Here is a 12,401-nt window from a genome sequence, read left to right as displayed (position 1 = left end):
TAAGTAGGCTGCTGCATATGTGGGTCTGGAGTTCAAAGGAGAGGTCTGGACCAGAAATATACATGTGGAAGTCTCTGATAAACCTTAATAATTGAAGCCTTAAGAGTCAGTGAGACTAGCTAGAAACAGAGAGGGGAAAGGAGAGCCTAGGACTGAGCCTGGAGGAGTTCCACCCACCCGTTGTGGAGAAGGTAAACTAACACAGGCTGGTTTGAGAAGGGGTGGTCACGAGGTAAGGAGCAGGGAAGGGAGGCATCAAGAAGCCAAGGGAAGTTTCGAGGAGGAGGATGTGGTCAGTCATGTCTAACACTGTGGAGATGAGAACACGATCTACCTACTGGATTTATGAACATGGAAGTCATAGGTCTGAACAACAGGAGTCACTTAAGTGGAATGATGGAGGCAAAAGCCAGAACGAAGTGATGAAGAAATAGACCACCACAGTTTAGATTCAGAATCCTGGAATATCAGTCTTTCTGTGCTGGTTACAGTCCTGACAGTGTTAGGCTTTGAGGAGACAGACCCCCAATAGCAGCTAGACTTAATTATGGCACGGATCATTAACATGGGGGTAGGGTGGGATCTGCTTGGAGCAGGTGATGCTCTGGAGGGACAGGTGAATCTGATTATGCCAAGCAGGGTTGTTTCTTAAAGCCAGGTCCAATCAGACACGGCTCTGAAGGGCAGGTGAGACTGTAGGGGTGGCAGCATTTGCAGGGATCTCAGAGACCTGAGGTCAGCTGGGGTTAGGGAGGAATGGACACAACAGGGCAGCCTCAGTCAAAATAATTATCTGGACACCAAAATGCCTCAAACTAAGTCTGTTATGTTGATAAGTTTTACTTCTCTTTCATGGCCGTAAGGCAGGAAATTTCAGGTCTCCTGTGCCTGGGTGTTCTAAGGCTGTTCTAATTTCTTATGGATCATAATCTGCCTTTCTTCATGGGAAAAGCCCCATTCTCTGGCCAAAGAGCATCAGGGCTTCTTGAAGAAAATCTTTGTGACGGGACTCCACCAGCCCCACTGCTGGCAGAGTCCTTCCCTCTCTTGGGGGCAAAGCTAGAGGCTTCTACTAGCCTCCAGTAGCCCTAGCCCAACCCCAGTGCTTTTGACTGAGCAGGAACTGCATTTACAACAAGTTCCCAGGTAATGCTGATGCAGCTGGTCCTGGGATTATGCGCGGGATCACACTTGAAGTGTCGCACAAACTATGTGCTTTGACACGTGATGAAGAGGTGTCATTGGTAGAAACACCTGATCTACAGGACGCCTGGGTGGCTCAGTCGGTTGAGTGTCTGCCTTCAGCTCAGGTCATGATCCCCGCATTGGGCTCCCTGCTCAGCAGGGAGTCTGCTTCTCCCTCTCCCTTTGCCTGCCCCTCCCCCTGCTTGTGCTCTGTATCTCTCTCTCTTTCTCTTTCTCTGACAAATAAATGAAATCTTTGGGAAAAAAAAGAAACACCTGCTCTAGTTGTAGCCCCCTTCCAGAGACACTGAATGTTCAGTTCTACCCTCAAGACTTTGAAATGGCAAAAGAAAAGCAATTCTAGTTATTAACAAGTTTTGAGTACTTGGTAATATACAAACCTGAAGATTTTCTAAACTCGTATTTGCTCTAACAAGTTATTCAGTTTCAGATCACAGTAACAAAATAGGCCCCCCTTTTAATACTTTCTTTTCTTCCAAAGGAGTGTTTGAAGATGAATCCTGATGACAGATTAACCTGTGCCCAACTCCTGGAGAGCCCCTACTTTGATTCTTTTCATGAGGACCAAATTAAAAGAAAAGCACGTACTGAAGGAAGAAACAGAAGACGCCAGCAGGTACCTCTGTTCAAAAGTTAAAGTGCTATAAAAATGATTCTTTTTTTTCCTTTTCTACTTTTCAAAGTGAGACTAGGTGGACACCAAGACCTTTCTTTGCACTGGTTTAGTTGTATTTGTTTATCTTAATAAATTTTGGTGATTGATGTAATAAAACCATAAAACTATGAAAATATCCAAATTTGTTGCAAAATCTTATTCCAAATATGATTGAATCGAAGTATTGCTCAACTTTTTGCCACACTGATTGGATAGTTCATGTACCCAAAATACAACAACTTCATACAATAAAACCCTAATTACAGCAGGACTGAGTTTGAACGTTACCAAGGAAAGCCCAGGACCCTCTCTTGCCTCCAGACACACCATAAAGGAAATTCAACTCTTCCCGTCTTTTTACTAATGGCAGGCACCTAAGCTTACCTTCCCTAGGCTTTTCCTCAAAACCAAGGACAAGCTCTGGCAGATACTAAGAGATGAAACTCAAACACCTAAGAACCAAATTTTATCCTAAAATGTGCCAGTATCGTAGAATAAGATGATGAATATGACAAACCTTGATTCTGCAGTTTCTTAGGTGACTGTTGCTTTACTTGGTTTCAGAAAAACGTTGAGGTTAAAACATAAACCCCACAGAAGTAGGTTTGTTTTGGTTTGGGGTTTATTTTTCATCTTGTGTCCCCAGCACCTAAAACAGTGTCTGACCTATGGAAGGTACTCGGTAAATATTATCCAAATAAATAAATAGCTGAACATTGCTTATTAATAAACAAAGATGTAACTTTCAAGTTACCAGACGGACAATCATCCCATTCTGTTTGCTTCAGCTTCAGCCTTTGATCTACTTATTGGTCATTTATCTTCTCGTTAGCATGTCTACCATAAAGGAAGAAAGCAGGTTGTTGTGGTTTTTTTCACCATTTTAATCATTAAAATCGAAGTTTGTAGAGAGAAAGATCAAACTAACCAATAAGATGACATGTTAAGATAATTTTCAAATTTTTACTACATAGACCATTTTATCTTTTACTGTTTTAAGTTATGTGTTTGCAAGTCAAGCCCAATGCACTTTACTGAACCAAAAGTTAAGAGTTTGCTCAAATAAGTCTGAGGCAGCAGTTTGAAATACAGGGTGAATTGTGTGTTAAAACACTGTCTCCTTACAAAAACATGTCACCAGATTCCCCCCGCTTGGCCTGGGAGGGTGAAGAGCGGCAGTGCCCCATCCTGGCCCTCGGTTCCTAACTACGCTGCTACCAGCCTCGCCTCGAGGAGGTGGGGATGCTCCTCTCCCTGGGAATCTCCCGTTCACAGCTGTGTCCCCCATTCCTTCATACCCCATAGCCCAGCTGATGCAGATCGGGGACTTTATTTCTCCAAAAGGAAAAGAAGCACAAAGAGCAGCATAGACCCAGATAATCTCATTTCCAGAACTCAGGTCATGTTCTGTGTCCTTCGTCAACTGCATCCTGTCCAACCTCAGGAGGAAGTCTTACTAGAGCCCCCACCTTTGAGACCATGCCTAAGCATCTCCCGCCACTAGGTGAAGTCTCTGGAGAGCAAGGCCAAGAGAAAGGCAGGGATGTCTTTCAGGTTCTGGTTTTCTTTCTGAACATAAGCCTCTTCCCTAAACATTTTATCGCATCAGAAAATAAACTAAAAATTCTTTAATAAGTTTTAGTTTAAAAATAAACTAAAAAGATCTTTCCATTCAGTGTGGTTTCACTTTGTGAGTTCAAATTTCCCCCTGGATACCAACTTCTAGGTCTCTGAGTGAGTAACCAACAATTTCCTTAAGACTAAATATTGTTTAAAATTGATAGTAAAGAGGTTTTAAATCTTTACTGTTTTGTCAAATATCCTAAAATTAATATCCTAAAATTAAAAATTCAAGATAAGTAGAATGTAGACTCTTGAAATTATTGTCTAAAAGCTGGGGAGCATCTAATTTTTAAACACAGACTAGATACTCAGAAATAAACATACTGAAATAAATCAACTACATCCATGAGAATCCTAGAATAAGTAATAGAACCTAATTTTCAAGTGTCAGAATATCACAATTTTTGGAAAGTTAACCCTATTTGATTTTAAATTGATGTCTTTTGACATCTTTGTATCATATGTATCCTTTTTTGTTTTGCCATCTTTAAATCAAATTGTACAAATGGGAATTCTTTTCCATTTACTTTCTTATTTTTGTCTTGTTCTGCTATTAGAATCAACTGTTGCCTCTCATACCAGGAAGCCACATCTCCCCCACACCTGATGGAAGAAAACAAGTCCTCCAGTTAAAATTTGATCATCTTCCAAACATTTAGGAAAATGTTCTTTCAAGTGGAAAGTAACTTAATATGTACACATTTTTGTACAAGAGAGATAGGAATTCTCAGTGTTTCAAATGCAAATGAGCCATATGAAAATTAAGATGCCTTCTAGAATTGTTTTGCTCTGATCATTACTGATTCCTCTGCCTGTGCTTTTTACATGCCAACTTTATCTTTTAGAACATTTTCTTTAAATGTTATAGAGTCTGAAACTGCACATACGGAGGAGACATTTCCATTTCATCAGAGCAGCCCCTCCCGAGGCAATTTATAGTGAGAATTTGTGGGCTTGTACGTTGATTTTTGGAAAAGATTTACATATGTCATTTTGGTTTACCTGACCACGTAATGTCTTAGAGCATTATCAAATAGCTTGCCTAGCTGTTTTTGTGTAAGGAATGACATTATGTTTCTGCATTTTAGTTCACCCTTATTGTAACCAGGTCTGTTGAGTAATGCTGAATTTTATATTGGTGAGGAAGGGAACCTTGAAATGTCATGTAGGTTTATCCCTCGATTCCAGGGCAGACTCTACTTTGTCTCATGAGACATTGACGATTCTAATTTTAAAGCAAGTCAGAGAAAATTCCACACATTTACATAGCAAATAAGGAACTACAAGGAATTACCATCCTCATGACATAATGCCCTGTGATAATCAACTGCTGCCTCTAATGCTGTCCTTTGGAACATCATGGTTTCTTATTCTCTCTCCTGGCTCTATCATCTCAGTGCCTAGATGTATCCTGTTGTGTGTGTGTCCTAAATATTTAGTTCACGGTCGATAGTCTTCCAAACCTTTGAATCCATAGCCTCTGTGAACTTGTGCAGCCCTAAATTGTGTATCATGAGCAGATCAGGTTTGTAAGTGCTTCCACCAACAGAAAGATTGTCATTCAGTTAACCTCTTTGTGTCTCCTACCAAAAAAAGGAAGCAAACAAACAAAACACCACAGTAGGTAAGCCCCATTTACATTGGGATATTTTCCCAAGTAAACTTGACAGATACACCTACATACATACATACATATGTACACATATATACATATATGTTTATAAGTTTTGAAACATCATGGTAGATGCCTTTTATCCTAGACATCGAAGAATGAGGCAGTCTGTTTAAAGGGCTTTTCGTTTGCTAGCAAGGAACTCATGTAAAATAATAGCATGGGGTTGTCTATCACTGCCTGGCATAAAGGCACAAAATAGTGATGTTTCAATAAATATTAAGATTATTTCATTAACTCTTTTCTGCCCCTGGGCTGGCATGCTTACCTGAAGGTTGTCAAATTTTGCAAATACACATAATTCCAAGAAATGCCATGTATCTGGCACTATACACCAAGCATAAATTGTTTTTAGGAAAACACACTAACATCTTCTGTTCACCTCTAAAAGTTTATTGCACTCCTAACCATGGCTATGGAAACTGCTAGAGAATCTTGTTCAGTTATTTGGGAGGAGCATCTCTTTACTTAGGAATTACGGCATCTCCATAGGGGTTTCTTGCTCCCTGGAAGGACATTCTCAGTGGGCTTATTCGGCCATTTAACCTGCTTAGTGTGACTAAGCTGCTTTGGTCTTCCTGTCTTCTTATCATCAAGAATGTGCCTCTTCAGATTTGTATGTTTCTTGCATTTTTAATTAAATGATGCCACAGGAGCAAGGAAAATGAGAAATAAAAGATAAAAGGCAACTTTGCTGAAAGATTTCTTTTTAACTTCCACAGTGTTTTTATCATGTAAGCTTTCTTATTGCCAAGCTACTCATCCTGCTTCAGCTCTCCTAAATATCTACATTATATTACACACACACACACACACACACACACACACACACACACACACTCGGAAATTCAGAACACAGCACACGACTCCAGTTCCCATTTTGCTTATAATCATGCTTCAAACGGTTGATAGGATGACTGTTATTTCTTAGTTTTGCTTACATTTAAGAATTAATGCAAACGGGCATTTTTATCTCTCAGTTTTTTTTCCATAGACCAATCCATCATTTAGAGACCACTGGGGACGGGGGAAGAGGAGAAAGCATCTAATGCTTAGGAAAATGCTCTGTTGCAGTCCTTTAACCATGAAGAAAAACAATCATCCAAGTAACATTTGCACACTGGCCCTTTCCTTGGGCGACCCGCCTCGGAATCACGCAGGCGCACAGACCTCAACCTACAACTCTTTTCTGTTTTAAGTGCCTGTTTCTCACTTCAGTGCTGCACATACTCCCTTGCATTTCTCAGCCACGCGGAAGACAGTTGCGCTTCAGCATCTAGTGCCCAAATTAAGTAATGACTTCTGTACAACTCATCAGGCTCTTCACAGAAGCCCACACAATTCTGTAACCACGCATTTCCTTTACAGCCTTGTCAGGTTTCTGGCTCACCTGTGACTTGTCTCACCCGTGCCAGCTTTCAAGCTTTTTAATTTATGTATATAGCTCTTTCCTGGTGCCGTCCAAGTATGGCACCATTGTGGTGAGCAGCACCCCCTGAATTCTCCCCCTCTCTCCACTCCCAGGGGTGATCTCTTCCCACCCTGGCTTCCTCAGATTTTCCACATTGTACCTGAGAATCTCCAAGCAGCCAAGCGGTTCATTTTATTTGATTTGCAGAGCACTTTACAGAGAAGTGGAAATGCGGACTTGAGTTCTTTGTGCTCCCGCTGCTGCTGCTTCAGGGAAGAAGGAAATACCCCATAGAAAAGGACGTTTCATTAGACCTTTATCAGCCCTGGGAGGCTACTTGCTTGGACTCTGCCTTTGGGCTCCTTTCCAGTCCTGGTGATATTTGAATGCACTTGTTCCAACTTGTCCCCAACCACAAAGCCCTTTTAGGGGGTCACTTTTGGGGGATTATTTTAACTAGACTGAATTGTTAAAAAATTGTTTTTTGCATGCTTTGGAATAGGGAGATAATTGAGGAAGGAGTGCAACCAAAGCTCTCAGGCAGGAAAGAAATAGGTGAGCAGAGAGTAGACTATCCCCCTTCTAAGTCAGCCATATCACCGCTCTTCATTGCTCTTGCAGATCTCCCAAACTACAAGGCCTAAGAAAATTAATAAGTTATTTTGAAAAAACTCTCAACTCTGAAGATTTTTTGTGGTTCTTTAGCTTACTTGCCATGGAATTATAGTTGTTCAAAAAGATGGCACTTTCTTATTCATTTGTCACTACCAATGATTTCCAATCCTGGTTTTGGAACAACTTGAATGGCACAGAATTCTCAAAAGAAAAAACAACAACAAAAAGACCAAAAAACTTTTTTTTGTTAATTAAAACATACTACCAGAAGAGGAATGATCCTACGACTGCACAAACCTTAAAATCTTGAAAAAAATTGGGGAGTCAGTATAAGTATTACCTGAATCACAGATTCCGATCTATAATGCATACGTATGCATTACATATAAATTTGTGATGCATACAATTAAGACATAAAGATAAAATGCCACACACGATAAAGTAATGTTCTGGGTGTGTGTGTGTGTGTGTGTGTGAGTGTGGGTGTTTGTTTCCTAATAAAATCATGAACTCATCAACTTCATTCTTGTTTTAGTAGAAGACAAAGTCTTTACCAGTGGTAGGTTAAAGAATAATAGACTTATCATTTGGTCTGGGTGTTAGGACACCAACTTCTTGACTGGCTTGCAGTTCTCTGTGTAGCCTTGTCACGACGTTTAACGTTCTGTGCCTTCATTTTCTCATTTGAAAAATAAAGGAAGAAATAAGCTAGGTGATTTGTAGGGCTCGCATTCAGCTGTGGACTTCTGTGATTCTCCATAGCACATGGCGTTTCTGTCCTGGACATTTCTCCCACTCGAAGAGGCTTTCTAGAGAGGAGCTAGATATCTCTCTCTCTCTCTCTCTCTCTCTCTCTCTCTCTCTCTCTCCCTCTCCCTCTCTCCCTCTCCCTCTCCCCCTCCCCTTCTCCCTCCCCATCTCTCATCTCTCCCTTGCTTGCTTGCTTTCACACTCACACACACACACACACACACACACACACACAACCACTCCCTGCTAGTTCTATAACGTCAATAGTAGTTTGCACACAACTGTCTAATGGAGGTTCAATTTTATAAACTAAAGTGGATTTTAAAGCTAATTATCACTAAATTTTAATTAATTTAAATAAAACAGGTGTGCTTATAAAATGCAGAGTAATATGTAATCATTCTTTGATGTTTTAATATATAACTCTAATTAGCTGGGAAATGACACATATGCTGTGAAATACTAATGTAAGATGTCCATTAAGGCAAAGAACACTTGAGGACATTTCTAACTTCAGCAAAACTTTTAAAGCTTTCAGTAAATGGTAACTTAAGAGAATTCTACAAATATATCTGAATTATACCAGTTTTATATTTGAGCAGCAGAGACTCAGTTTCAGTCTACTTTATATTTAACCTGTAGTCTACTCAAGCTGAGATTTGGTTATCATACTTAACAGGAGTAGAAACAACTTGTATTTATTAAAGTTAAAATTTTTCTTTTCTGTTGTGAACACTAGTCACTGACCATGTCTCTCAATATTGTCACACTGAAGATGTTGTATCTACTTACGATTTTAGAATATATTAGTAGAGAAGCAGGTCTATTTCAAATCACATGAAATTGTAGCTGTAATATTAATTAGCACACAATAATTAGCATAACAGCAACTTATACCATAGAAACAATTCACTACAAAGCAGTTTTAGTTATTATGTTAAATATACATAACATTTTAAAAATTTAGCTTAAGATATTTAGAAAACCTAAATATGGGCTTAAATACTTTGGTGGCCTTATATTTGTATATATAACTTAACCTGAATATGTTCTTTAGCTTATTTTAATAAAAGAAATATTTCTGTCTCCTTATTTCTGTTCAACTCACCTATTAGTCCATTGCCTAATACTTTGTATTTAAATGAGAAAAACTGTCATATTCACATATAAATTTCAGAACTTGTTATTTCCTTTCCTCTCAGTTGGACTATTTGAACAGTTGGTATAGCAACTCTTCCTTTTTGTGCCTTGGGTTGGCAATTTTCACAAATGGAAAAACTAAGAAAATCTTTTCCAGTCCAACCCAATAGATGCTTATTCCTGAGAACATTTACTTTGAGGCTATAAGATTTTTTTCTTTCAATTCATCAAAATTTTCTCTGACCCTTCCCAATACATAAGCTACAAAATATGAAATTTTCTTGCAACTTCAATTCCAAATTGTCACAATAATTTCTGTTGTGGGTTTAGAAAGTTGAAGAGTCTCAAGACCAAACTCAGACCAATGATCAAAAGAGAGAAAACAATTAGTACAATAATGAATGAGGTCATTACTTAAAGATGTTTCAATTTTTTAATTTTCTTTTGAACTAATCTTTCTGCTTTCATTATTTTTAATAGTGCTATGTTGAAAGAGTATAGTAGATTCTTTCCAACGCTGACTGCAAGGATTTCTCCCATCCCAAGGCCTTTTGCAATGACATTTTGCCATTCCTTTTATCAAGAGGTGAAGTCTCCCTCCCTTCTCCTCACCTTGTGACCAGTGACTTCCTTAGACAAAGAGAATGCAGCAGATGTCCCACTGTGCTATTTTGGGGCCTAGGTCGCGCGAAAGGCCTGGCAACTTCTGCTTTCTCTCTCTGGGGAAGCCAGCCACCATGCTGTAAAGAAGCTTAGACTAGACCTCCAGATGACAAAATACCCTATGAAGAGAAAGAGGCCACAGGAGGAACACCAAGGGGCCCGTAAAGCCTTCTTGGACGTTCCAACTCGGTGCAGCCACCAGCTGAATATAGCCAAATAAGTGAGACCAGCATAACTGCCCAGCTGTGCCCAGCCCACCCACAAAATTATGAGAATAAATTGTTTTCAGCTGCTATGTTTTGGGATGATTTGTAGCAGTGGATAAATGAAAAGAGTATGTTTCTCAGTTGCATACCACTGAAGTTGAGAAGCATGTTCACAAACAATAATCACACTTGAAGTTAGACAGAGATCTGATGTTCTTTTATATAGAACTATACACTGGAGGAAATCTGAAAATCATTCTTCCCTACTCCACATTGGCCTCTTTCTTTGGATTCTATTTATTTTAGTCAAGGCTACTATCCTTCCAAAGAGGACATCATCTCCTCATAAAACATGTATAACTATCCTATGCAGGAAATCTAAAACACCATAATGAAGAAATGATCCAAACATTGGATTTTACCAAATACATGAGTACATTCTTGGTGGAAATTTACTTGATCTCTTTACAGTGGCCTAAGAGGAACCTTCCTTCTTTTTGCAAGAAAAAAATATTCATGTCTGTGTTAGATAACTGGATAGGTGCCAGACTATTCGTTTTCTACCTTTTGCCCCAAAAAAGAATCAGTCAGTTTGGGTCCTGGTGGGTGTTTTTAACCAGTGCTCTTCACGTACCCTCCCATACAGCAGACGTCGGCTAGTGATCATCTTCTGTGCTCTTAGGGAAAAGGCTTATCTAATTGCACGAAAAGAGCTTCTCCTCATTCAAAAAGGTCTCTAGCACCTTTGAGTATTCAGAATGACTGGTTTCACTGTCTTTCCACATTTTCCCTCTCTCTGAACCAGAAAGACATCTGACCACAAGTCACATTTTGGCTTTGCCACTTCCAGGTCATGACCTTTGATCATCAGTGTCTTCAACTCTACAGTGAGAATAATAACACTTACCTGAAATGAGAATCCTAACACCTGAGGTTGTTAAAAGTATTACGTGAAACGATGATGTTAATGTGCTTTGTAATAGAAAGAGCTATGTAATGATTATTTTATTACCCTCTAGAACTTTGGGAATATATTAACTTTTACATTAATATGCGGTCCTTTGAAGGAAATCCATGGAATATTTTTTAGTTTGACTATTTCATTTATTACTTTTTAATTGAAGTATAGTTGACATACAATACTATATTAGTCTCGGGCGTACAACAGAGTGATTCGACATTTATATACAGTTCAAAATGTTCATCACAGTAAGTGTATTACCAGCTGTCACCATAAAAGTCATTATAATATTTTTTTAAGATTTAATTTATTTATTTGACAAAGAGAGAGAGAGAGCACAAGCAGGGGGAGTGACAAGCAGAGGCAGAGGGAGAAGCAGGCTCCCTGCAGAGCAGGGGGAGCCTGATGTGGGACTCGATCCCAGGACCCCGGGATCATGACCTGAGCCGAAGGCAGTCGCTTAACCAACTAAGCCACCCAGGCGCCCTCATTATAATATTATTGACTATATTCCCTATGCTGTACTTTTCATCCCCATGACTTTATTTTGTAGCTAGAAATTTGTACTTCTTAATCCCTTTCACCTATTTTGTCCATCCCCCACCAGGCTCCCCTCTGGCAACAATCTAGACTTTTTTTTAATACAGTGGTTGCCATGTTTCCTCCCAAAAGAGTGTGAGACCTCATCCTCCTCAATTGCTCGTATCTTCTATGTAATGACTTTTGCATTTCCAACATGAAAAGGCCCTTATCTTCCAACAGACAAAAATGTCAAGTTTTTCTCTTTACATCAGTTGAAGTTATGGATATTATTGAAAATGTTTGCTTATTGTTAGTAAACACTATCAAGTCATCAAGTACTGGGTAGACACAGAAGAAAACAAGCCCTCAAGGGAATATATAGCCACCAAGAAGAAACAGCCTGATGGGGTTGGCCACAAATTAAGACCTCACCAGAAAATTTAGAGAAGACACCAACACCAGCATCATGAGATAATCTGACCATAACTCCAAGAGATTTCCTGAGGGGTTGGAATCATCAGAGATAGAAGAATTGGCTGGGGAGGTACAACTAAATGTTGATGAAAAAGCATTTTAGTTATGGGAATACACAAAACAAATTTAATATTCTGTTTGTCCAGCATGATTAGCTATTGGAAGGTCAGCTAGAGAAAAAAGCAAGAGACCTATGTTAGAGACACGAATCTTGATGTGTGCGTTCTGGCAACTGAAATCCTATGAACAATTTGTATTTGTGAGGCAGTGGGGCAGTGCTGTGAGTGAGAAGAAAAGTCAATCCTAATCTTGGAGAAATGCTTGCAGTGAGAGGAAAAAAAGAAAAGGAGAGGAACTGTCAGGAGTGCGTCTAGGGGAAGAATTGGCATTTGTCACTTGTCCTGCCACCGTCCCCATCTCAAGATCACCTTTCCACCATTCCTCCCTTCCTCTTTCATAATTATCCTCCTTTCTACTACCTGAAATTTTCAGGTCAGAGAAAA

At 39.4% G+C, this 12,401-nt stretch overlaps 1 protein-coding gene across 3 annotated transcripts in view; it reads left to right on the top strand.

Annotated features, from left to right (window-relative positions):
- Positions 1–9,015, top strand: part of CDKL4 (cyclin dependent kinase like 4) — a 53,011-nt gene extending 43,996 nt beyond the window's left edge. For all 3 annotated transcript variants that reach the window (XM_027624155.2, XM_027624154.2, XM_027624156.2), the window contains 2 exons: positions 1,688–1,822; positions 4,042–9,015. In XM_027624155.2, coding sequence (XP_027479956.1) covers positions 1,688–1,822; positions 4,042–4,143 — 237 coding nt within the window. In that variant the 3' untranslated portion in view covers positions 4,144–9,015. The remainder of the gene's footprint in view (positions 1–1,687; positions 1,823–4,041) is intronic.
- Positions 9,016–12,401: the final 3,386 nt, after the last annotated feature.

This window comes from Zalophus californianus, chromosome 8, assembly GCF_009762305.2.
Source record: "Zalophus californianus isolate mZalCal1 chromosome 8, mZalCal1.pri.v2, whole genome shotgun sequence".
Taxonomy (NCBI): domain Eukaryota; kingdom Metazoa; phylum Chordata; class Mammalia; order Carnivora; family Otariidae; genus Zalophus; species Zalophus californianus.
This window is presented reverse-complemented; position numbering and strand designations above follow the sequence as displayed.